The 24,942-nt window shown below is 42.3% G+C and overlaps 1 protein-coding gene across 10 annotated transcripts in view; it reads left to right on the top strand.

Annotated features, from left to right (window-relative positions):
- Positions 1-24,942, top strand: part of FILIP1 (filamin A interacting protein 1) — a 109,031-nt gene that overhangs the window by 63,523 nt on the left and 20,566 nt on the right. For all 10 annotated transcript variants that reach the window (XR_010606042.1, XM_065632812.1, XM_065632810.1 and 7 more), the window contains one exon: positions 1,994-2,172. Coding sequence is in view for 9 of the 10 variants with exons in the window: in XM_065632812.1 (XP_065488884.1) it covers positions 1,994-2,172 (179 nt within the window). In the remaining variant the exon portion in view is untranslated. The remainder of the gene's footprint in view (positions 1-1,993; positions 2,173-24,942) is intronic.

The following is a 24,942-nucleotide window of genomic DNA, read 5'->3' as shown; positions in this document are numbered from 1 at the left end:
GAAATGGAAGAAGAATTTAACATTCTTGTTCACTCAACAACAGAATAAATTGTAAGCAAAGTCACAATATCACTGGGTTTGAACACAAACAACCAACAGCTTGTATGCTCCTTAGGGTTGGTGCTGTTAAGTGGGAAAAAAAGTCTTTGGGTGTTACTTTTCTGGTTTTAAAATTCCTTTTAATGATAGGCTCCAAGCTCTACTGCCCACAGCACTGGTAAGCAATCTTTGATTTTCTTGGCATAGTGGAGCGGTATCATGTGGGTAGTTAGGAAAAGAAGATCTTCAGAGATTGACTTTGGCCATATTTACAGGATCATAAATCCATAATCATTTTATGTCACTTAAGCTCTAGGACTGCAAAGTCAGTTCAGCCCCTAAAGGAGACTTGTAACACTTAATTCCTTGCTTTAAAATCTAAGCAATAAATGAATGTAGAATAGACCTGGGAATGTCTGAGGCCAGTGTGAACGCCAAAATAAGCAGCCACTGCTCATGTTTATAGTTTCAGAACAGTCCAGGGCATGGAGAAAGAGCATTCTACAATGTACAATATAATACACTATAGTACCTGTCCAGATCTTTCTAGTTCCTCCTATTAGAACGTGAATTTTTTTTGCTAAGAATTGTGCTTACTATGGGATATTTTTATGCTCTGTATTCTCATTGAAGTGTTTTCTGGAATTTTTGGGATGATGGTAAATAAAGAAAGCAATCATTAGCATGTGGGAGCATGCATGAAATACTGTTTAGCAATCTTAAAAGAGCTTAGCAGGGCTTTAGTCTGAAGAAGTTGATAATTTGATGAGGACCTCAGTGTAAAACTTTAGTCACACGCAGGTCTGCAGGAGTTATGTTAGAGCTAAAATAGGATGATGACAAAATTTCATAAGTTCAAAAGATCTACTCCCAAAAGCTGAATCCAACCCAGCTGATTTAAAAACGCAATGTTTTGCTTTGACTGCCATGGCCGACTGCTGGGGAGCAAATTGCTACAGTCCTCCTGCTCTTTTATTTCCCTCGGTTTGCTGAGGCAGCCTGTGAAACGGCAACTCCCTGGTGCAGCCAGGGCTGAGAAAGATGCAATTCCCACCAAGCAGGGGCTGGGGCTGGGCAGAGCAGCTCTGCCAGCTGCTGTACCAGGGGCAGGCAAGCAGGGAAGTGCCAGGGCTGTGGGCTGCTTCGGTGGGGAGGAGGCTGGAGTTTGTTGTCTGCTCTCAAGGAACAGTGAAATGGGCAACATGAATGGCTATGGTAGTTTTGGTGTGCCCTGGCAACTTTTTAGGCACACATCCCCGGCTTTGGTGTTTGTTTGAATAATAATTGGCAGATTAAATTAATATTTAAAACAAAACAAACAAACAAACAACAAGACAAAAAAGGTAAAGTGTTGCTAATAAAGAGAGAGAAATTTCTGTCAAAAAACAGGCCGGGGGGAAAACCGTCAGGCTTGTAATGAAATGTATCTGGAAATGTAAAACTGAATCTATGCTGAATCTCATTCTTATCTCAGCAGTCCTACAGGTGTGTTGAAGATGTACAGCCCAAATTTCAGCCTCAAGCTTACGCTTTAAGCTCCGCATGTCTAGTCCCCACATAGGTTTACGAACTCAGGCTCCCAGGGTCTGAGGGCATGTATCCTGCCCTGGCATTTGCTACAGCTTTTCCCATTGGGAATGAGGAAAGTGTGCCCAGCACCTCACCACAGGAGAAATTCTGCACTGCAACAGTATTATTTGTTACCCTAAAACTATGCAAAGTTCTCTTCTTTGTGTATCTGAGAATCATGCAAATGTTTACTGCAAACATGCCATCCAAAGAAATCATTACTTTTACAGGACAGTTACTCTTATTTCTAGTCACTGTTTTATGTAAAGCCCAAGACATAAAATTATGGGACTCACATTTACCAAACACAACATTGTTGGTTAATAAATCAGATGAAGTAAGCAGAGACCTTTAAAACAGTCCATTCTCCTTTCCTACAATCCAGCTGGACAGACTTGAAGAAAAGCAGAAAGAGACATATCGGCGCATGCTGGAACAGCTCCTGTTGGCAGAAAAGTGCCATCGCCGCACGGTTTATGAGCTAGAAAATGAGAAACATAAGCACACAGATTACATGAACAAGAGCGATGACTTTACCAACCTCTTGGAACAGGAGCGGGAGAGGTGAGTGAGTACCTGAGACAGTGGAAAGAGTATCCCCAGTGTCCTGGTGCTTGTCGGTTCAGCAGTGACACAGTCTGGTATTTTCTGTTTAAATGACGCTAAACTCCTGTCAGTTCACTCACGTTATTAGTATGTACATTACTGTGCAAACCTAGAGCTGGAGGAATACCATTAAATGTTCCTGTAGTGTGCACTTGGACTAAGAAGCAGATTTGTTTTGAATTACTCATGCCCATTTTGGGTTCACCTCCTGGTAGCTTTTGATCAGATGTTGTTTATGTTGGCTAAGTTTGAGGCTGGCTTGCTCAGCTAAGTGCCACATTTAGTGAAAGACGGGGCACTGTTTGTCAGAGCAGGAGAACAGGGTAAGGAACATCAGGATACTGGCACACAAGTGGTAGGGACGTTGTCATGCCCTTTACATTTAGGCTTGCAAAGTCACAAACCTTATGCATTATTTTTTTATATTTTTGAAGATGCATGCCTCAGGCAAGGTTTACGTTCCCCTGGAAGAAAATATTTTCATTTTTTATAAAACTGTTCCCAGCTTGCAATGGACTACCTCACAGGCTCATACACTCCAGTTTTTTGGTTCTCCTTGTGGAAGTAATTTGTTCTCTGAGTCACTAAGAAAAGAAAGAGCACCTACCTTAGGTGAAGAATGATCGTTTGGTAACAGCCCCAGTTTTTCAATATGAAATTTTCATGCGCATACCAAACTTGTTGGAATCAATTCACAAAGGTTTTTTTGTTTGTTTGGTTGGTTTACTTGTTTGTTTGTTTTAAAAAAGGTCTGAGAAAAATACTTAGGGCAAGTTCAAAGAAGAAATGCTTTTGAGGAAACCACGGTCTGGTGGCAGACGTGCAAAACGCCAGGAGCTAAACTGTTTAGTGTATCTCCTGAGCTCAGTACAGCGCCAGCTTTGGGTAGGTGGCAGATGAGCTGAAGTGACCATGTTTCGTGGTTTAATAGCTGCTGGTTTTCTGTCTCTCTGTTTTCCTGGGTTGATTGGCAAACTTTAAAGGACAAAAATGCTTCTGCATCTCATCAATTTGATTCTCTTAGCAGAAGATAAAAAATGTGTTATATTTCCAAGTAAGGAGCCATTTCACATCTGATTCTCATAGATGTCATTGTTTTTCTTTGTGCTGAATATCTGTGTATGTGTGGACATGGATACAACTAAAATGTTACAAAAGTAAAAGTGGTATCACGATACCATTTACATTTGTCTTTACATTTTATAGTCATTTTAATTTGACAATTGTTACCTTATTATTCCAGCTCAACTCATGAAGGCCACTAAATAGCCTAAGGTTATGGCCTGTTTTGAACTGACTTCCTTCAATGAATTGATTAAAAAGCTTTCTGTCTCACATTACTACTGCTGAGATATAAAGTCCTATCTCTTTGGACATTTTCTCGTACTCTTCCTGCTCCTTTGTGTCTTTTAAACTTCAGTTTTTCTACATTCTACAATTTTTTGAAAAACAGCAATAAAAAACCAAGAGAATTTGAGTTTGAACTTCTATTGAAAGCAGATCTTTAAGAGCAAGTAAATCTGCTGGCTTTAGTCACCAGTGCCTCCATACTGGTGGCTGCAAGTGAAGAAGTGCAGCGCTGAAGCTCTTTTGATTTATGTTGAGTGACACGAGTAACCTGATGTTTGCTATTTAATCCACTTTGTTTGTTTAAGGCACTAATGAGAAAATTTGTTTCAAGTTTAGTAGTGACCAAGCAGAGAGAAAGAACATGGCATGTAGCTAAATATAGAAAACCAAGTATTCACATCCCTCCTTCCTCAGGTTCTTCCTCCCAGATCATTTGCAGAGCAGATTAGCAAAATCAGGATGGGCTGGAAAGCACTCATTAGTGTACAATCTTACATGATATCAACTCCTCATCTTTGTTTGCTGAGTGCACATGAAACTGAGGCTGCACCCACATCTTTGTATGTATTAAAAGCTGGAAATAGTATCCTTTGAGGGCTATATTCATGGAGGAAGAGAGGATGATGGGATGACTTCTTAGCAAAGTCCCACAGTAGCAATCAGCCTTAGATTTTTGTCAAAAAGAAAGAGTTTGTAGTAGAAAGATTAAGTTGCAATGGGTTAAAACATACGTAAAACAACCAAACAAAACCAAACCAAACATACTCGCTTAATCTGTATATTAGGACAGAGAACTGGCCTGCCCAAAGTCATTTCTCAGGGCCCTGCCTAGGCATTCTTGTTTTATAAGTACCACTATTTATATAATTTATTTTACTGTCGTGCTTTGAGGCCTAAGGGTTATTTTATTAAAAGCTGAACAGACTTGTAGTCTCCACGAAAAGGAAAAGGGACATGGAGGTGAACTTTGCCCGTCAGCCACTCTGCTGCACTCACAGTTATAACGTTAACGAGACAGGGTGAACCGGAGGAAGAACAGTCCTGCGGGACAGCCATCTCACAGAAGCCCGCTACAATGAGAGCAGTCATAATTTCTGTCCTGGTTCTAAGTTATTTAAGTAATTTCTGTCCTCACAGTAATTCACCAATCTTTCCTAACTATTGATATCCACATCAGCATTTAGAGGCCACATCAGCTTTTGCTGTCCTGTGAAAGTTTGAACAAAATAAACAGGGAAATTCCTTAAGAGCAGAAATATGCCTTGGTTCTAATGTATTTCTAGCACTCTCTTAATGTATTTCCTTTGGAATATTTTTTTTTTTGCATACACTTTCATACATTATCTCTAATCCATCCACAACAACATGATATGAAAGAAAACAGTCCCCATGAGGAACTAATTATTAGGTCAGCCTTGCACAGGAAGGAAGTAACAGGAAAACGTGATTTGTCAAGAATAATCATGTATGAAAAGTAGATATAAAAAAGAAAACTGTACACATGGATATTCAAATTGTAGATAGCTAGGAGGGGTAAATGGAGAAAGCTGGAGGGCCTGACTGTTAGTGTTGGCTCTGCAACAGAAACATCATGAAAAAGGTTGGCATGTTACACGAAAAGAGTAGTGACAACCGTTTTCTGGACGGAGATGAAAGAAATCCGGTACTTTTAGCGGAAGGTACTTCTACAGACATGGTGGCTGAAGTGTTTTGCATATTTCCCCATGGTACGTTATAATCATATCTAAAGATGGGAATGTTTTGGAAGTTGGGAATGGTATTTTATTTTTACCATTTGAGTAAATTTCCCCTTTGCCATGCTTGCCCGCCTCAGCCACTCTTCCTGTACCGTCAAGTTGTCCTTGCTATCTCCTATCCCTGTGAGTGCAAAAGCAGCCGTCTTCCTCCTGAGGAGGCTGAAGAATAGGGAGAAGAGATCAGAGGCCTTTGGTTGCAGACAGTGGGGTCTCTGGCCTGACAAGTGGAGAATGATGGGTCTGACTGGAACTGCACTGACAATGTGGCTTGCAGTGGACACCTGAAGAGCAGCAAGAGCTGCAATGGTGAAGTTGGTCCTCCCAGCAGAGGCACGCTCCTGGTCTTCAGCTGCGCTTTGGGGAGTGAGCTCGGGCACCAGCTGAGCTGGCTGCAGCAAAACCAGCTACGGGCATGTCCCTACCCCAAAAAACTTTCGTGTAAAGCAGGCTTAGCATGAAGTGGTAATTGGTTATTCTCTTCTCTGCCTAGTCCCAGCCCTCTCACCTCTTTAGGGAACTGTAGGAAGGGGCAGGGGGAAAGAAACAAATTTTTAGGATTGAGGATGAACTTCTTCGTTTGATCAGCAGGGCTTTTTCTTCTGCTGGAATGGGGGAGAGCTCTGTGTAACCTTGGCACTGCTTCGACCTCTTGAACTACCTAAGAGATGAGGTTTAAAATCCTGACATTTTTAGAGGTGCTAATCTCTGAACAATTTGTCTTGTACTCTCCTTTTAATCCAGTTTGTTGACAGCACATTCTGCAGCTATCGAAAGCACTGGAAAGCTCCCATTGATTTCAATGGTTCAGAAACAGCCTTGTAGTGATGACCACTGAGCCAGTCCAGCAGGATGGATGGTAGAAAAAGGCTGAAAGCCATCAAAAATTTGGAGAGGAGGGAGTTTCTTTCATATGCATGGACGTGGTTTGTAGAATAGAGGGTGGGATGTGGCAGAAAGGCTTTGTTGAAGCTCATTAAGGGAGATCTGAGCAACTGCTTTGTGAGCAATTTGATCATTTCCAGCATGATCCCTGAGACTCTTTTACACCACCACACAATGTGACAGTAAATACACACCCAGTATCTAATGCAAGTATAGTCTGCCTGAAAGCATCGATATTATGTTTAGTCACATTTTATTGTAAGACTTTGTTGAAAGTGATGAGGATTTTAAATTGGCTCTTGCTTTCCTTGCTGCAGCTTCAAATTATTCTTCACAACCACAGCGACAGTGTTCCCAGTGCACTGAAGCATTTCGCATTTTCCTCAAAGGCAAGGCTGAGGATTCAGTCTGTACTTCCTAAGCAGTGCCCTGCTAAATCTGGTTTTAGTTAAACCCTCTTTTTGAAGTACATGGCCATAATTAGATCTGCGTAGAGGAGACAGCAGGACTGTGACCCCAGATCTTTCCTCCACAAAGTTTCCTTTCAGTCTTCGTGTAAAATTGTCTCCTCTCTGCCTCTCCCATCACAGCACCCCCAGCAAGGAATGCACTGGCAAGTCCCTCGGAGGTCTGTGATAATACATTCCTCTCGGCTTCGGTCATCCTGGCACCGAGATGCTCTTGGCTGTTCTGCTGGTGATGTAATTCTGGGCCCACATCACCTGCAAAGGAAACTGATCTGCGAGCAATAAAGCACACAGCCGTCTTGAAACAAAAATGGGAGTGTTGATGTTAGCAAGTTTTAAATTTTTCCCCCCCCTTTTTTGCATTTCTGCTTTTATTACCAAAGCTCCCCTTCTGCCTTTTCCCACGAGACGGCAGCACCAAGCCTTTCATTGGGAAGTGCTTGCCTTTTCGTTTCCCTTTATTTCATGGACCCAAACATGTGTAAAAGCTGGAATGTGACATGGCTTGGAGATTTTGTGTGTGTTACCCTTCCAGTTTGCATTTTCTCTTGATTTTCATGGAGATTGTAAAATAAAGAAGCTGGCAGAAAGACAGCAGGGCAGAGTATCCATCAGTCAATTGCTTGTTTAGAGAACAATCAAGCCAAAAGTATGAAGTGTTCAGGGCTAATAAACCTCTGTGATTTACCAGTTTAAGGCCAAATTCTGTCGTAAGAATAGCCCCATATGGAGACATTGGGGTGAGGTATAAGGTGCAAACATATAGCACAGATTTGGGCCTGTAACTGTGCAATCTGTTGATGATTCCTTTAAAGTCTGGAAATAAGGCTACTCTACAGAAAAATTTTTAGTATTTTTTTTCTCCAAGCCTTCTTATCTATATTTGAACTCTTGACTCTTTTCTCACATGGTGATTGCTTCTGCGTCCTGGTTTCCAAACTGTGACCCAAAAAAAGGAAAAGCCAGCCCGATGGGACTGTGGGAATTGCCTACAGTAGTTACTCATCTTACTGGACATTACTGGCTGTAGTAGAGAACTGAGTCACTCTCTGTCTACTTTTCAGTAAGTGCATCTCTAAACTTTTAATCTTACAATGTAGAAGACATTATTTTCTTTTAGGCTGACATGCTATCTGTATGGTTTGGAAACACTGGCTATTTTCTGTCAATATAATACATTCACAGGATCACAGATCACAAATTCTGTGCTAGTCTATCAAAAGAAATAAATGAAAAAACCTGGCAATGACAAATACCATTTCTGCAGAGTTAAGTAAATCTGAAGGTCATTCATTTTGTAGGTCCTGTTTTACGGCTCTAGCTGACTGCAAGGCAGCAACTGCCCGAAGTTTATGTTTTAACTAATGAATCTGGTCCCAAGTTCCAACAAAACGGCTCCAAAGGTAATTTAAAAATGAGAGAGCAAACAGCCACATTAGACCGTGGAGAAACAATATCAAAGACTGCAAGTCTTACACAATGTGAGGCTTGCCATGAGCTGGGACTAATCCAAATCCATCTCTTCACACTTGGATAGTCCTCAAAACTGTCCAGTCTTTCAGTCACTTCTGGGATTATATAAAATGGCATCATGTGTTGTTTCAGCTATTCTTCCAAAGTTATTTCTAAGTAGGCATCAGCTTCATGGCCCTTGAGAGAGAATTATTATACAAAACTATATGTAGTTCATTATTCCTAGCAAGTTTGCTTGCTAAAATCATCAATTCAAATGCTCCCAGGTCAGACGGGGGGAAAAAATGACTTCATTCAGAATCTACTCACGAACTCGAACTCTGTCCAGGGTGCAATAGGTAACAATTTTAACATTTAAGGGGCTTTTGGCATGTTTCAGAGTTATTATACTACTGAAATAAATATCAGTTCACAGCTCTACTGAGGCCATCTTTTTAAGTTGTCATTTTTTAGGCAAAGAAAACAAGAACTGAATCAAGGTCATGTAGGGAAAATTGCTTCCTCATTCAGAAAGATTAGAAACAGGTTTCAGCTGAAGTACCAGGTTTCAGTGAATTTCTAAAAAACATCAGATAGATGCCACTTATTTACAAGCACAAATATATGCTACTAAGCACTCAAGCTTGAACATGTGGGATATTTTGTTTGTGTTTAAATGGAAGTTTACCTGTGCAGAGTTGTACAGACTGATTAGTGAAGTATATGACTCACTATTTTGGTTAATGTCCTACAAATATTCAAGGCGTCTTCTACATAGTCAGATAACTTCCACTAAGTTGTGTAAAGAACTTCAAGATCTTATCTGACTTGGGAGGTTACTTTGACTTGATGAGCCTACATATAAGCTTTCCCAACCCTAAACAGATGTAATGCCCTTGCCATCTTCTTTCCCAAAAAGGGCGCTAAATTGTGCATCACTTCTCATTCCTGCAGTGGAGAATATCATTAATGAGTTCTACATTTGCATCATTTCAGCTACCATTTCTTTTTTAGGCTTCTATATGGAAAAATCTTAAGGCAGAAGAAAAAACTCAGGGGGTGCAAAAATCCAAACTAAATGTTCTTGTGAAATTTACCAAAGCTTGTGCAAATGTGAGGAGGAAGAAATGCAGAACATAAAATGTATAATTCAGCATGTATTTGTGAAGTGCCTGTGATTATAATATTGTAATGCCGTAGTTAGTATTTGAATATTATTTCTAAAAAACTCATTAAAAAATGCCATTTGGAGTGTAAGATAATAATTACAAATGTTCTCAAAGAAAATCCACTGGCCTAAGTCACAAGACCAGCTAGCTAAAAAACCATATCAAATAACCCTGTGATGATGACATTCACCTGGACTGTGGAAGACTTTCAATTGTCCCATCAACCTGCTGGGATCTGAATCCACCTCTTTGAGGAGGCCTTCCAGGTCATGTCATTTGGTCTCTTGGGCCATCTGTTCCCACTCTTCCCAGCTAAAATTGTTCCATTTTTACAAGTTGCTTACCTACTTATTGAGTTCTTTTCACCAAAGGGATGAAAATCTTTTTGTAGGTCACTGCCTGGGTATTCAAATTCACCCACACACAGGAATTCACTGTGCCAGGTCTCTCCATCTTCCAAAAACTGAGGCTTTTTCACTTGTTTGTTTGGTGAAAGAAATGACAAAGATGGAAATTAAATTACTTATTCAAGATGAACACGTTTCACTGAAATCCACATGAAACTTCTTTTCACTTGAAGGAGAGAGAAAAATAAAGCTTTTCTTTTCTTTGATAATTACTTTTTGAATTTTTGTTTCAGCTCTGGAACTAAAAAATCAGTTATTCACACAGCTCTGTTATCCAGTTGCTTATGCTAGGGAATGATTAATAGTAATGTAGCTGAATATGTAATGGCCTAATGAGAAAAGATAAAGAAATGAGCAGAAAATGGGGCTAAATTATAGCAGAATGACAGCAATGTTTTTCTGATGATAGCAATTATGTCATAGGTGAAAAAGTATCTCTTGGTGACAAGTATATCTATCACAGGATGAAAGTTCCTGTACAGTTCCATTTAAAATGTTTATTTTCAGAGGAACTGGAAGGCGATAGACATATTCTCTTTCATTATTTAAATGTCAGGCTTTTCCTAGATGACTTGTTTTAAAATGATGCATAGCTTTCCACATTTTTTCATTTTGCAGATTACTGGCTGGGATACAACCCTAGTTTCCAAAACCAGTAGGTGCCACACCATGTCCACAGGGGTGACAGGCAGGCAGGTGGTGTGGGGGACAGGGCACTGCCACTGGCAGCTGCAGTCACACAGCTCCAGCTTTGTGGGCACCGCTAATCCTGCGGTGGAGAAGAGCGTGTCCTGGTTTGACCGGCCCATGTCCTCACCTGACAGACCAAGTGCTGTTGGTCCGACTTGCTCTCAGTGGCGAGCACTAGTGCTTTGTGCCCATCGTGAGCACACCGAGGTATCTACATTAAGCTTCTTCGAGTCTTAGGAAATAACTAATCCGTAAAAAGGCCAACCTGACGCTCGATTTTGTGAGCACAAAGCTGGCACTGGTGAAATTCATTTGAAGTCAGCAGAGCTCTTCTTGATTAATGGGATTAATGAGAATCAGGGTAGGAACTCTGAAAATGTTAAAACTATGTGTGCATGTACCCGTACAAGTATTTATATGCACATATAATTGTATTACATACAGCAGTTTTCTGAGTGGAGTTATAGACCCTGGATAAGAGTTTGTTCTCCTGCAAAATAACTTAATATATATTTCCTGTATGATTATATTTTTATATAACTTCTATATGCATTTCTGGTTATGATAATAATAATTTATTGCCATATTATTTTTACATAATTTCTACAGCCAAATAACACTTTTGTGTTTTGAATTATTTTTGTTCAGTATTGCCTATTGATTCTACCAAGGAGGCTGTAAATTCTTCCAAACTGATTTTGCCTCTCTTTGTGTGCGAGGCATCATTTGCACTTATGTCACTGTAACATTTTTTAAAGTAATAGTGATTTGTAAGTGAGGATGCTCAGTGGAAGTCAACAGCTGACAACCTGTTAGAAAACAACAGGGCCAGGATGCATAAGCCCTGTAGCTATTCAGAGGGCAACATAGACATGGTAGAAAGAAATTTTAAAGCAAGCAGAGGCAAAAAAGAGCACCTTCTAATTCACACTTACTGTATGAAACTGACCCAGTTTTTCCTTGCTTGCTCTCCATCTGGGTATATGAGTTTTCCCTGTCCTTCCACCATCCAAATGCTCAACAGGCTGGTGGTTGGGACATCATCTTGGAAAGGGGTAGTGCAAGCTGGAATTCTTTCAGACTGACGAGAGAAATGTCTATGCTGCACCTCCAGAACCCACTCCCTGGGCAAGTAATGCAGCTCACTGGTGCTGGTGCAAGAGGCAGCCGCCTTGCAAGTCTTCCTTGGAATGGAAGCACCTATGGCTCCCGGCCATATGTGATGGCTGTGGTTAACTCTTGTCTCCCTGGTCCTCAGAACAAGCTCCTCGCCATTGTGTGTGTAAAGACATGTATTTTGTGAGGTCCAAGTAATCACAAGTGAAGAATGATGTTCAGCTCAGGCAAGACAGTGGCACTTCCAAAGATGTGCAACAGCGAGTTTGGATGACCCAGATACAGATCTGCCCCAAAATCAGGTGCCTATGAGAACATTCAGATTTACATGGGGAGGCGTGGGGCATGGGGGTTTTTAATTATGTTTTTAAAATCTTCCCCTCTTAAAATTCTTTATTAATTGCATTCAAAAATCTATATGAGTCTTTTTTTGGATCCTGCTCTAAGCAACTACAAGTAGGAGGTTAAAATAGCAGGCTCAAGCCTTGGGGGAGTCTAGGCCATGGATAAGTGCTGTGGGGTGTATAGTGGGGACAGTCTCTTCTCTAATTCCCTCTCAGTAGACACAAATTTTATAATGCAAGCAGCAAACCTAAGAATTGCATGAGCTGTAGTAATTAGCTATGTGGTAGTAGAAAAGCTCGTGTAGGTGGGGGGTTTTTTTGGTTAGTTTGTTTTGTTTCATTTTGCTTTTGGGGGGCTTGTGTGGGGGTTTTTTGTTTATTTGATTGGTTGGCTTTTTGTGGGGGAGAAGAGAGAGGAAGCAGGACACGTCCATTCATGCTGCACCTCCAGAACACAGGGGCAAAAAGCACTAGCAAAGGTGGGGTTGTGACATGAATGTAGTGGGCAGGTGTGTGCTCCTTTGTGTTCAGGGAAAAAGCTGAGGCTCCTGGCATGAATGTTAACATAAATACCTTCAGAGCCTTTCAGACTGAGAGCTGGGACGCAGCACATTAGGATGTGGTGTGAAAGCCAGGGCTACTCAGTGCTGATGCTGTTAAAATCTATCAGTCTCTCTTTAGTTCATAAAAGCAGCCACTGACTGCTTTTACAGCATTTGAAAATTTTGCTGAGGATTCATTATTTGCTAAGTCACTGAATATGGTGCCAACAGCAAGCCACATCAAGAAGGAATCTTCATGAGATTAATTACTTTTCTCTGCTTTTATAGGTGTGTATTGTTTTATCCTTATGTCAAGCTGTGACTGAGGTAGGCAAATATAATATGAAACAGTGCACGCATAGCCTTTATTTCTAAGAAAGTCTGAGACCCTGTATTGAGGGAAATGGAGTTTTTGTATTGACTCCACTCGAGCAGACTCTTGCTCTCAAGCTGCATTGCTGCTGTACAGCTGTGTGAGCTTTTCCATGCTTGACTAGCCCAGTGCATGCGATTATACGAATGATGCTACTTCCTAAAACTAGATTTTAAAGCTCTTCACTCTTTTTTTTTGAACACTTCTCCCATGTTTGAGGCCCTGTCATGGTGACTCCAGACAGCATCACTTGGGTTGCTTTATGCTAAAACAGGAATTCTTTGTTTTATCTACTCCATCAAATACATTATTATAAGAAAAGACCAGAAAAGGTCAGTAGGAGTTAGAACAACGTGGCAAGAACTGAACTGATGGAACTGGAAGATAAAAGACAACAGTTAAGAGGCAGGTTTAGGGCAGGGGATGGCAGCCACAAGACAAAGAATGTGGGAAATGAATCTGAATTAAGAGATTAATGAGAACAGAGGGAGTGGTGAGGGGAACTAGCTGTTGACAAAAGTAGAGTGCTGTAGAGCCTTCCACATGGGTGACAGAGGGAAGAAAAATGGTAAAGAGATGACATAGAACAGAGACCAAGCTGCAAGCAGAAGACATATAAAGGAAAATACAGCAAAAATGAAGCAGAAGGCATCATACTGATGATGTTGCTTGATGCAGCACAGCACAGGTACTGGGACTTCCCAGAACTTGTTTGCACCAAAAGATAATACGTCTTAGGGAAAAAAGGTAATTTTGCCTTGATTTTCAGTTTCCAGTAAGGGAATATTCACTGCTGTTCTTTATGAGTTACTTGTTGTCATGCTTTAAAATGTGACCCTTATCTCTAGATGGAGTATTTCTGTTCTATAAACCCACACTTGGAGAAGTCAGGTGAGAGAGGGGCAACACCAGAGAACCAGCTGCCAAGACAACAAAAGAAACATGCAGGTGAAAATCAGTCAGGGTTAATTAATGTCCCAGACAACAACTTGAACAAGAGGCTGAGACACTGCCGAAAGACTAAGTCTCTCCTGGTGAGCTGAGAATAGGCACAGCTCCCTGTTCTCAAAGCCTCAAGCTCACCCCTGCATGGCATTTTTCCACACAAACACCTACCACATCAAAAGTGAGTAATTTAGGAAAGCAAAGGTGGACACCAGAGCAGGTAAAGGTGGCGCTAGTGGGGTGCTTTGATAAAGCACGGGTACGTAAAGCTGGCAATGCTGAAAATGGCAGTTCCACAGGGGACAGCAAGGAACCATCCTGTCATGTTGCACTTCGCTAAGGTCCTGGACACCACTACAAAATGGTGTCTTTGACTTGGTACAACTAGCTGTGTTGATGGGTCCTACTTCAGCTGTAATCACCTTTCCTTCAGGGAGTCCCACTAGTATTGGAGATACTGAGCTTTCCCAGGTATCAAAAGGATATACACAAGTGTTAAGAAAGCAGAAAACCAGAAGTGGGGCGGGGGGAGAAGCGGGGTGTTAAAAACAAGGTGGAAAAAGAAAACAAAACCAGAAATGCTTTTGTTAAACTTTTCAATCATGCTTCCATAAAAGGCAGCAGATCCTAACATAAGGCAATTTTCATGCTGCAAAGAGAAAAACAATTTTAAATCTAGGCAGCATGACTTATTTAGAAAGATCTGGGGAGTAATAAAAAAGCCAGTGTGTGAATGTCTGTGTGTGTGTGTGCACAGTTTCTCTAACAGCTGCATGGTACAACCTGTTTTAAATAAGAACAAAGGTGAACAAAGCCAGTTGTCGGTGCAGCTCACCAAATGAAGCTTTTTAGTGTGCATGACGTATGCAATATAAAATGTATTGCCTGAGATATAACAGCACAGAGTCCAGCTCGAAGTCTTTTTCTCAGGCTTTTCCTGCAAAGTCATGTTTCAAGAATTTATTGTATTTATCTTTGTTATTTATTTGTGCCCAAAAGGCCCAACAGATCACCTTGTTCACTGTAACTTCAGCAGCAAATTAAACTCAGCCTCTTCCCTCCCTCAGCATTCAAAGTTTTCCTGTTCTGTCAAGATGCCACTAAACTCATCAATATCTGTTATGCTCAGAGTAGGCAACTGGCTAAGTAGAAAGTGGAGGGCATGTCTGACTTACCAAATGAGTTTGACTTACCAAAAGGGTTTAACTTAACAAAAGAAGCAGGGGGAAAAATGATGGAAGATTTTCACTGCTTTGGGTGTTTAATGAACAAAACCATTAAGTCTGGCAAGCTACACAGTGTACTTTTTCATGTATGTAAATAATCACAATTTCAGGAAAAGTTTTGTTTTGTGCAAACAGAAATATTTGGGTTTCTCCTAACAGGTCAGAGAACTTGGAGAAAGTTGCGAGTTCTGACTTCACTGTAAATGTTACATATGTTTCTGCACTGAAGATAAAGAGCCAACGGAGAGTAGGGCAGTCCGCTGGAAAGGTTACAAAGCCCCGCTTACAGAGAATTTTATAATCAGGCAATCATTTGTTACAAGTCTCTAAGATCCACAAGAGCAATCCATTGCTGTGCAGAGTTTAGCATATTTTTAAGGAGAGCAACATATCAAAGAAATGTGTAGTCTATTAGCACATCATTAAACAGTTAAACCAATTCTACCTTTTGCTTCCCAGTTACTCTCTTTTATAGCAGACAACTGTGCCAGATAAACAGTACAATTGCTGACTTTCAGAGGTGCGTTGGAATTTGGGATTCCTGTCTATTTCCTCCCCTGCCTTTATTTCTTGGTGTTTTTTTAATCTGGTCTCACAATGTTCTAAGTGCTGCTTTACTCAGGAATGTATTTCTTGAACTACTTCATCCCCAGGAAAGCATAAACAAAAAGATTCATGAAATTCTGGGGAGCAAGTTCGATTTTTCCCAGCCTTTGATGTGACTTAAAAGTGAAGGTACTGTTGAGAAATAACAACATATGGAGTAGCTTTATATTTTTATATATACACATAATTTGGTTCCTATGCAGTAGAAGTTATAAAGGTTAAAGGCCTATTTGACCTCAGCTGTGACATCCTACGTGATGTCCTCTATAGCTCTGATACTGCTGTAGTGGTGGGTATCCGGAGTATTTAGACTGGTGATGGAGAATACATTAATTATGAAGTCTGGTGGTGGTACAGACACATCTCAGCTAGTGCAGGGTATGTAGGCTCACCACTACCACGCTGCACTTTTACTAACAAGTCTTGTATCCAGTTGTCTGCTGGCTTACATCCAGACAACTCCAGTGACTCTACATCACCTTCCCTGGGCTTTTATTTCTAAGTTGCAGAGCAAGATTCAGGAGCTGGTGGTCTGGCATAAGTCCCCTCTGAGGATCACTGGTGGTCACAGGTGTTGCTGGTGACTACCATGAGGTACATATGTGGTGTATATCACCTTGTCTTAGTGATCTGACCTAATCTGGATTTTTTCAACAGGCCCTAGAAGGCGTTTCCCAGACAGGTTGTCATGTCTCCATCACTGGAGGTGTCTGGGACTTGGGTAGAGCAAGCCCTGTGCAACCGGCTCTAACTGGACCTGTGCGGGGCTGGACTGAACATCTCCAAGGTCCTTCACAACCTCGACCATTCTGTGGTTTTATGATGTAGCACCCTCCAGAGGACACCACGTGCTTCCTTGTGACTCTGCTTGCACCAGGGCACAGTGGCTTAGACTGGGACAGGCTTTGTAGCAACATCTGGGCATTCCCTTTAACACGTTCTTTGCCAGGCAGGGACACTGGCAACGCCCTCAGTTATCCTCTGGTCTTCTCATGGCATGTTAAAGTTCTGTCTGCTGTCATTTTGCTGCCAAATCCATGATGAGTAGAGATAATACCTTGAAGTGTGTGGGGTAGGCAGGAGTCCACTACATGGCTGCTGTGACTGTGAGTGGTCAGACTTCATGACTTGAGTGATCCCATCTGTCCCAGACCCCCGGTGCCCTCTCCCTTCTTTATGTGACATCTGTACAAAGCTCATTGCTATAGACTAACAGCTGCTTTCCTAAAATAAATATTAAGATCCTCTTGATGTCCCTGAAATTTCTGCTCTGAGCTGAGACCATAAAAACACAGATGAGGGGAGATGTGTTTCTTGCAGTTCCAGCCTGGACCAGCATGGCATCACAGACCGGAGAAAAGCCAAAGCAGATATGAGGGGACATCTAGGAGGGTTGCGGATTTGGGAGAAGTGGTGGTTAGAAATGGAGTGCAGAGGTGAGGAGGACCCTGGGACCGAACAGTGGGTGCAGCAGGACTGGGTGGGACAAGCTGTGCCACCAGCTCTGAGCTCAGAGCCACCTGGGATGGGGTGCGTGACCAGATATCCTCCTGCAGAGCCTCACTCCCAGCTGCTGATCACAGTCAAACCTGTCTGTCAGCAGATAGTTTAGAAACCTGCCTGCAAAGTGCTCTGTGCCCTTCTAGTATCAAACTGCCTCGAGGTCGACAACCTGCTATTGCTATAAATTATTTTGTTAACTCAGTGTAGGCTTTTATGCAGGCAATCTAAAGGAACTAAACTCTTCTGATGATCTCCCTAAGTGCCAATATAATGCCACATCATTAAATTTTGGTGGTGGATATTTATTTTAGTGTTTGCCATTGTGCATGCAATTTCCTCTTTTTAAAGAGTATGTAGCTCTACCAGAACAGCTATTAGGATTGCGAAGGACACAGTAAGTAGGTTAAGCAGAACATTCATCTGCTCAATGCATGTGATAATTTGTAATTGCATAATCAAATATAAGTTTTGTACAGTAACCTCTCCTCTGACACTGGAAAAATACAAATACGTTGAGATGCATCAGCTTTGTACACAGGAGGCAACGATTTCTCCATAGGATCCCAACTTCAACTTTTGGAAAGTATTTAGTAAATGAGGTAGGGCAATACAAAAAGAGAGAGAATGATTAAGGCTTTCCTTGGAAAATGTGACTTACCCCTGTTGAGTTTGTGTGATGGATTTCCTACATGGCACTAGTTAAGTCATGTGAAGCTAATTTACATGGGCAGTGAACATTTTTCACTTTCAGACTGATTCTCATTTTGGGGAACTTGTTGGAGATCTGGGCTCTGATGTGCAGGAGTCTGGAGCATCCAATGCTGGGCTGGAGGCAAAGGGGGCTGTGATCTGAGCACACGCAGCACCCATCCTGCAGCACACTGAGAAACACACCTGACATACCCCAGAGCAGGTGTCCAAGCTAGATCCTAGTCCCTTTGTGCTCCTATTTTCCAATCCAGAAATAGAGTGTGTGGTAAACAGAACCTTGAACAAAAAGCTTAAAATCAATCATTAAGCTCCTTCTTTTCAAATGAGCACTGACCAGCCTGTATGCTGAATGAGGTGAGGGTCCTAAAGAAAAATGATTAAAGAACACGAAATTAGATAGTTTCTCAAATATGTAAACATGGACACTGGTCTATTTTTGTGGATAATAAGATTTGACATTATATGCTTTCAATGATTTTGGAAATTACAGGCTTCTTAAAAAAAAGAGGGAGGTGAATGGGAAGGGGAAGGTGAAGAGGGAAGAAAAGAGGAAAGAGAAGAGGAAATGGAAGAGGAAGGGAAAGGGAAGAGTATTTCCTAGTTCCCCTTGTAAAGACTGAAAAGGTGACTGTAGGCAACCTAGGGGACCATTAGGGAAACAGAAAGAATTCTCAAATTATTTTATGTTAATTTGGGAAAAAAAAAGGCCTGATTTAGGACTTGTTTAATAGGGAGCTAAAAGAACGGTGCTTTTCAGACCTCATGCAGACTCTCGGTTAGCCTCGCTACTATGCATGAATTTTCAAAAACAAATATGCATGTGTATTAAATCCACAGGGGATTTTCTTCATGTATTCATGCCTTTATCAACTGATCTGAAGATCAGCCAGCGCTTACCAACAGTAGTACTGCCACTTCGAACACCACCAAGACAAGAGAAAAGCAACAGGAACTTTTCTTGGGTTGAAAGAATGAATTGGCAGCTCAGACTGGAAAGCATCGCTTTTATGCATCCCAGTTCAGTTAAGCGAAAACAATTCACAGGGGCTCCCTGAAATCAAATTATTATTTCTTAATCGCTCACCTATAAACCGTAAGCCCGGAGGGGGCTGTCAATAATAAACTCCGGGGAAGGGATGCTAAACGCAGGGCTGGCAGCAGCCAGACACCGAGCCAGTTAAACGCTCCCCACCCCACTTGCCCGGCGAGGCGCGGCGGCGGCTCCACCCCTTCCCCCTGCCCCGGGAGGGGAGCGCACAATGCAGCGCCCCGGCCCCCCCGGCTCCCCCGGCCCCCCCGGCTCCCCCGGCCCCCGGCGGGGCGCAGCCCTCACCTTGCAGTGCGCGGGGGACATGGCAGCGACGTGAGGGCGGAGGGGCCGAGCCGTGCTGCGAAATTATCCTTTTAAATTATTTTATTGGCAGCTTAAAAAAAAAAAAAAAAAAAAAAAAAAGACTAATTATAAGGTAAGCGATTTCCTATTTAAAAAAAAATTATTGTTTATTTTTTAATTTGAGCGGAGCTAATTGTTCTTGTACATGCGCACTTCACGGGTTAAGCGGCTGCGCTGGGCACAGGCGGAGGCGCCGGCGGGAGGCTGGAGCGGGGTCTGCGGCCGGGGCAGCCCAGCTCCCGCCGCCGCGGCTCCGGCTCCAGCCGAGCTGCATGGGGCAGAACCGCGCAGGTTTCAAGGTTTTGGCTGGAGTCCTGGAAGGTGCACCTGGAGGGGCCGTGCCGCGGGGCTTCCTCGCCGGGACAGCGCATCGAGGGGTCAGGGAAGGATAGCGGCGGCTCGGAGACAGGTTTGGCAAATTTCACCTCTCAGCTGAGCGCTGCTGCTTCCTTTTCTCACGGATGCTGTCTGCACGCTTTCTGCTCATCCCCCTTCCTCTCCTCTGACCTGCGAAATTAATGTGGACATCTTAATGGGGGGGCTGGAACAAAGTTTCTGTCCGGTTATAATACCGTTTCATAGCCTGAACGGGTTCTATTCGTCTTTTGATCTTAAAGATCTTTGGTGCCTTTCTTATGTGAACAAGGTGCTAGGAAGGTGGTGGGACCCTGAATCTAGTAAGTTTTCTTATTCCAAAATACTGCCCTTACTCACTGTTCAGTTGAAGTAAGACAGCTTCGACATAAATGAACTATTTCAGCAAGCTGGATTTTAAGTTTTACAAAACCAGTGTTAGAAACAAAAAAGAGGACAAGAAATCGTTGTAGAAGGCAAGCAATATGTCCTAAGTAAAGAAAATATTTTCTGTACTATAATTTGGGAACTGTCATGCGGTTCTGAAGTAGCAGGATTATTGAATTGCTTTTGAAATAGTTTGAAACAGTCACTTCTCAAATGTTAATTCAACAATGAAGAAGATGTGGGGGTTTTATGCTTTAATTTTGTATAGTAGGTAGCCAGAAAGTTTGTCTTTGGAGTCACTGGAACTGATAGCCAATTTTTTACAAGTTTTTATTTGTTTTCTGTGATAAACTGAAGGGCAAACTCGGGAAGTTATGTAGCAAGATCATCCAAACATTTATCTCTGTTCCTTGCCTTTAAAGTTTAATGGATAGAAAGGAGAAAGCAACACAGATGTGCTTTACTCTTTTTCTTGCCATGGGATCCAATCTCGTCTACATCTTCTCTCAGTTGAGATGGATGTGAGGGAAGGACTGAAGCTGATGATTTGAAAGTGTTACTTAATATTAAATTTCCCAACTTGAGTGTTAGACCTGCTTGTTTTGCTTCCTAGAGAGCCTGACCACCTTTTGGCTTTCTTTGATTTTAGCTGAAATTATAAGTGCTCAGAATCACTTTAACTCAGCCTCTGGATATCTCAGCCTGGAAGCAAACACGGAAGCACTCAGACGTAGTCCTTACGTGTGGAGGATTTCCCAGTGGCTGTAGAAGTAATCTTCAAAATCAGCTGTTGTACATTAAACAGGGGAAAAAAATATTAAGAGGGAACTCCTTTGTTAAGTTAAACCACCTCTTGCTGGTTTTCATTGTCCTGGGATTCTGGCAAGCAGCCTCTCACATCACTTAATGGGCAGCAGCTTTCTAACTACCAGTAGGACGTGTCTCTCCAACTCTGCGTATGCGGTAGCAAACTCTTTAGGGTTGAAGTGGAAAGATGAGCTTGTGAAGGTATTTGCTTTCCCAGTGCTTCCCTGGGATTGCTGTGTGAGTGGCAGAAACGCTGTCGGCCCCTTGAGGAGGAAGCAGTCATCATCAGCTGTCAGTCAGCTCATCCTTAGAGTGACCACGTCCTTGTTAACATGCTTCTCTTAACCCTCACTGGACATCCACAAAATAGGATGGAAGTCATCACATCCCATCGCAACAAACTTTTGGGAATTTAAATGGCAAACCAGAGTGCTACAGGAGCAGTACGTCTGCGATGGCTTTGTGCTAGAGCAGCAATGAGGAGCTCTGTGGACCTCCAAGCTGTGTACAAACTCAGTTAAAAGGTCCTCCACAGACTTTACCTGCTTCCCTTCTTCTCATCCTCTTCCTTCTACCTGCTGCTGCCCCTGTCTTGATAGAGGACGAAAAAGGTCTCCACCTCTCTCCAGGGTGTCCTCCACATTAGCCCCTCCTGTAAGTGCTTCATTAAACATTGGGAGACCCCTTGGGAAGCTTGGCTTAGTCTGTTTGCAAAGCAGGGAGCTAAACCAGGCCAACGTAGCTGAAATATGGTGCAAAAATATTCACACGTACGCAGGCTGCAGGAGCAGCTTATGTCCTTTCAGGTCGTCCTCTGGCTTGCCCTGCCTTACCAGGGTTTCCTCACATAGGTGAGTGTCCATTTCTGTGCTAGAGATGGAAAAGGTCACATGAGCATTTGTAATGTTTTCTTATCTTGATGGAAATAAAAATGGGAAGGGCAATGCAAACACTGGTGTAATTTTCCATAAATGTTTTGGGGGCTTTTCACTTTTGCATGCTCTGTTTAAAACATTTTGAAGTGAATGCTTTATTGAGGGGAGAGATGGGTTTTTGGAAATCACTGAGCATCTTTCTCCTGATAACTGAAACTTCTTCATATTTTCTTTAAATATTGTGAGTCACGTTGTAGAATGGTTTCTCATATCAGCTGTCAGTGCTAAGCATGTTTTTTAGAGTTCCCAGTTTGCCAAATTTACTGTATTTCAAATGTAGTCATAAAGTTTATGATCCTTCAGAAGGCAAGAAAATGTCTGCTGACCACTATTTGTAATTTCTTTTACAAATGTAGGCAAGAACTAATGGTTCTTGCTAATCTAAGGTCTGGCTGCAGCTACTGCTTTTTTCATTTACAAATAAAATAAATCCCATTTAAAATCCATTAATGCCCATTGGAGCTTTTCTGATATGAAACTACTGCAATGTCTTTCAAAACCACAACATTATTCTCCAGCTGTGACTTACAATTCATGTTGAAGTCTCACTCTGATCTGCAAAGAGATGCTGGAGAAAAGGGGGCTGAGGGGAGACCTTATCACTGTCTACAACTACCTGAAAAGGAGGTCGTAGCGAGGTGGGTGTCAGTCTCTTCTACCAAGTAACAAGTGATAAGATGAGAGGAAATGGCTTCAGGTTGCACCAGGGGAGGTTTAGATTGGGTATCAGGAAAAATTTATTCCTGGAAAGAGTGGTCAGTCATTGGAACAGGCTGCCAAGGAAAGTGGTTGAGTCACTATCCTTGGAGGTGTTTAAAAGACATGCAGATGTGGCACTTAGGGACATGGTTTGGTGGTGGACTTTGGCAGTGTTAGGTTTACAGTCAGACTTGATGATTGTAAGGGTACTTGCCAACCTAAGTGATTTTTGATTCTATGAAGCCCCATCTCTGGAGGGGTAGGGTTCATAAGCTATCAGCATCCCATTGTGCTTCTGATATCAGTCCGAAGCTTGGAGGAGGGAAGGGGAAGCAGAAAGACCTTGTGCAATAAAATGCTTCAGCACCAAAGGAAGGAGGACAGTGAGGGCCTGATTACTGTGCATCCTCTGCTTCCCGCACACTGGTCATGAAGGATGCTAAAACTAAGTCCATAGTTGCTCTTCCTCCACTCAGGTGTCTGCCTGCTCTGCAAACTGAAATTGGTTGTTGGAAGTCTTCATGCTCCTAAATCCCCAGCATTGCTGCCCACAGACCTTCCTCCTGCTGCCCTAGCACTGCCCAGTGCGGCTGTGAACAGCTGATGCTGCAGTCTGTGGAGGGATGCAGGAGACACAGCTCCCCGATGTAGCAGGGACCATGTGAGGTTGCATCAGTAGCTTCTGGAGGCCAGTGTCCTGCCCCATTCCAGTCATGGTCAGAGGCATCTTCTTCCTTTGTGGTATAAAATTGGAGAACAGCATTGTCCTGGGATGTTTGGTTTTAACTGAGGCAATTAGTGCTTCGCACATATTCGTACATAAGGGTTTGCTATTTTATTTATCCTATTTACTGTAAAGGATGAATGTGGTCATCTTGAACGCTGCAGGGCACCCGTTCTTCAAATACTGTGGGGAGAACAGATAGAAAGGAGAGGGAGAGACTACCTGGATCTTCATGGCAGCAGAAGATGACGTATTCAGGGAATGACTAGGGCTGCATGTTTTGACATGATACTTGTGGTAACCTATGGGGAGGAGGTGCTGCACAGACCTCAGCAGTGTTTTCCACAGACAAGCAGGTGGTACAGTACCCGTCTCCACAAGGAACCTGAGCAGACCTGCCTGCTTCCCCACTGTGATCTGGATGCTGAGCCCCTGAGACTTTTGCTGATAAATGCAGATTATCCAGTTTTCTCCAAATATTTCTCCCCATCTCTAAAAAAAACCCAAAACTGAGGTAGCAAATACAGGCACTGGACTGGGGGTACCAAACTGTTGGCTTGCCAGTGTTTCGGCTGTATCTAGCCCCAAGTTTTATATTAAAGCTCTTCTCTCTCTCCTCTCTCCTCTTTTCTCATTGTGACCTGAATACAGGTACTTTCAACCTCTTGACAATCCAGAGTGCAGTTGCTCTGGATAACATGCTGAAAATACACATGCTCTGAGTTTCTGAGGTTCTTTTAGTGTTGCGTTGGAGCCCATGCAGGTCTGCATTGCTTAGCAAACATTAGCAGCAGCAGCAGCAGCAGTCAGATGAGAAGCCTGATAATAAATCAGTTGTAAGGTCAAGAGGGGACATCATCACCCTTTGCAATCCTGCTGAAATTCCACTTTAATCACTGAATTATGATAGTTGTGCAAAGATGAAAAGGCATGAGCAAGCTTAAACTCAAATTTATTTTGGGGTTTAGAAGTAACACTGAAATGGCGTAGATGTTGTTTATTACTTTGACATCTGCAAACTTTGACATCTGTAAACTTGGATGCTGCTTTTCCGCCCATCCCTCACAGAAGCAGATTTTAGAAGCAGTTTCCCTGGACATGGAAAACAGAAGTATTGTCAAGTATCTTCTGTGTAAATTCACTTGTCAAATCTTACGCAGCCTAGTTTCACTGTGTAAAAGCTGAGGGAGGATGAAATGCTGCACAGTGCTTCCCACCTTGTTCAGCACAGACATGTTAGTAAATCCACCTCCGTGTATTGGCACAGTTACGGTGCTTTATTTTTTGCTTTTCCCAGAGGGGCCAGGCGAGTGATTCCCCACTAACTCTCCTGCTAGGTAAAGCAAGGCAATGACAGTGATAACACACTTTCTTCTCCTGTTGCTCAGTCTCATCCCTGGAATTTCTTGTCTTAGTTTAACAAATTTTTTTTTTTTTTTCAGTGGCCTTCTCAGCAGTATTACCCAGTAGAATCTCAGGTAATCGTGGGGCCAGTGAATTGTTTTGCACTCTGCTTAGCAGCCTGGCTGGTGTGTACCACCTGTAGCAACTGCTGGGTGAAAAATCACATATGCCCTTGATGAACAGACTAGGAATTAAAAAACATATGCAGTTTTCTGAGCTTCTCTACATAGGCTTTCAAGTGGCAAGACTGTTAAAAAGAAAAAGTGCTTTCTGTTTTTTGAATTTATAGAGGTCACTGTAAAATTTTCCTGTGGACAAGGGAGACTGGAAACACTCTCTGTTTTGAAGATCTTGTATTCTCGTATATATGTTCGTGACTTTGGGACATGGGTCATTTAGAGCACCACTATGTTAGGGAACACTGTTCTGTCATGGCAAATAATACTTTGTGGAAGGATGCATACTATTTCTTTAAAAATGTAGCC

The sequence above is a fragment of the Caloenas nicobarica genome, chromosome 3 (assembly GCF_036013445.1).
Source record: "Caloenas nicobarica isolate bCalNic1 chromosome 3, bCalNic1.hap1, whole genome shotgun sequence".
Lineage (NCBI taxonomy): Eukaryota > Metazoa > Chordata > Aves > Columbiformes > Columbidae > Caloenas > Caloenas nicobarica.
Note: the sequence above shows the minus strand (reverse complement) of the source record. Positions and strands in the feature narration are given on the sequence as shown.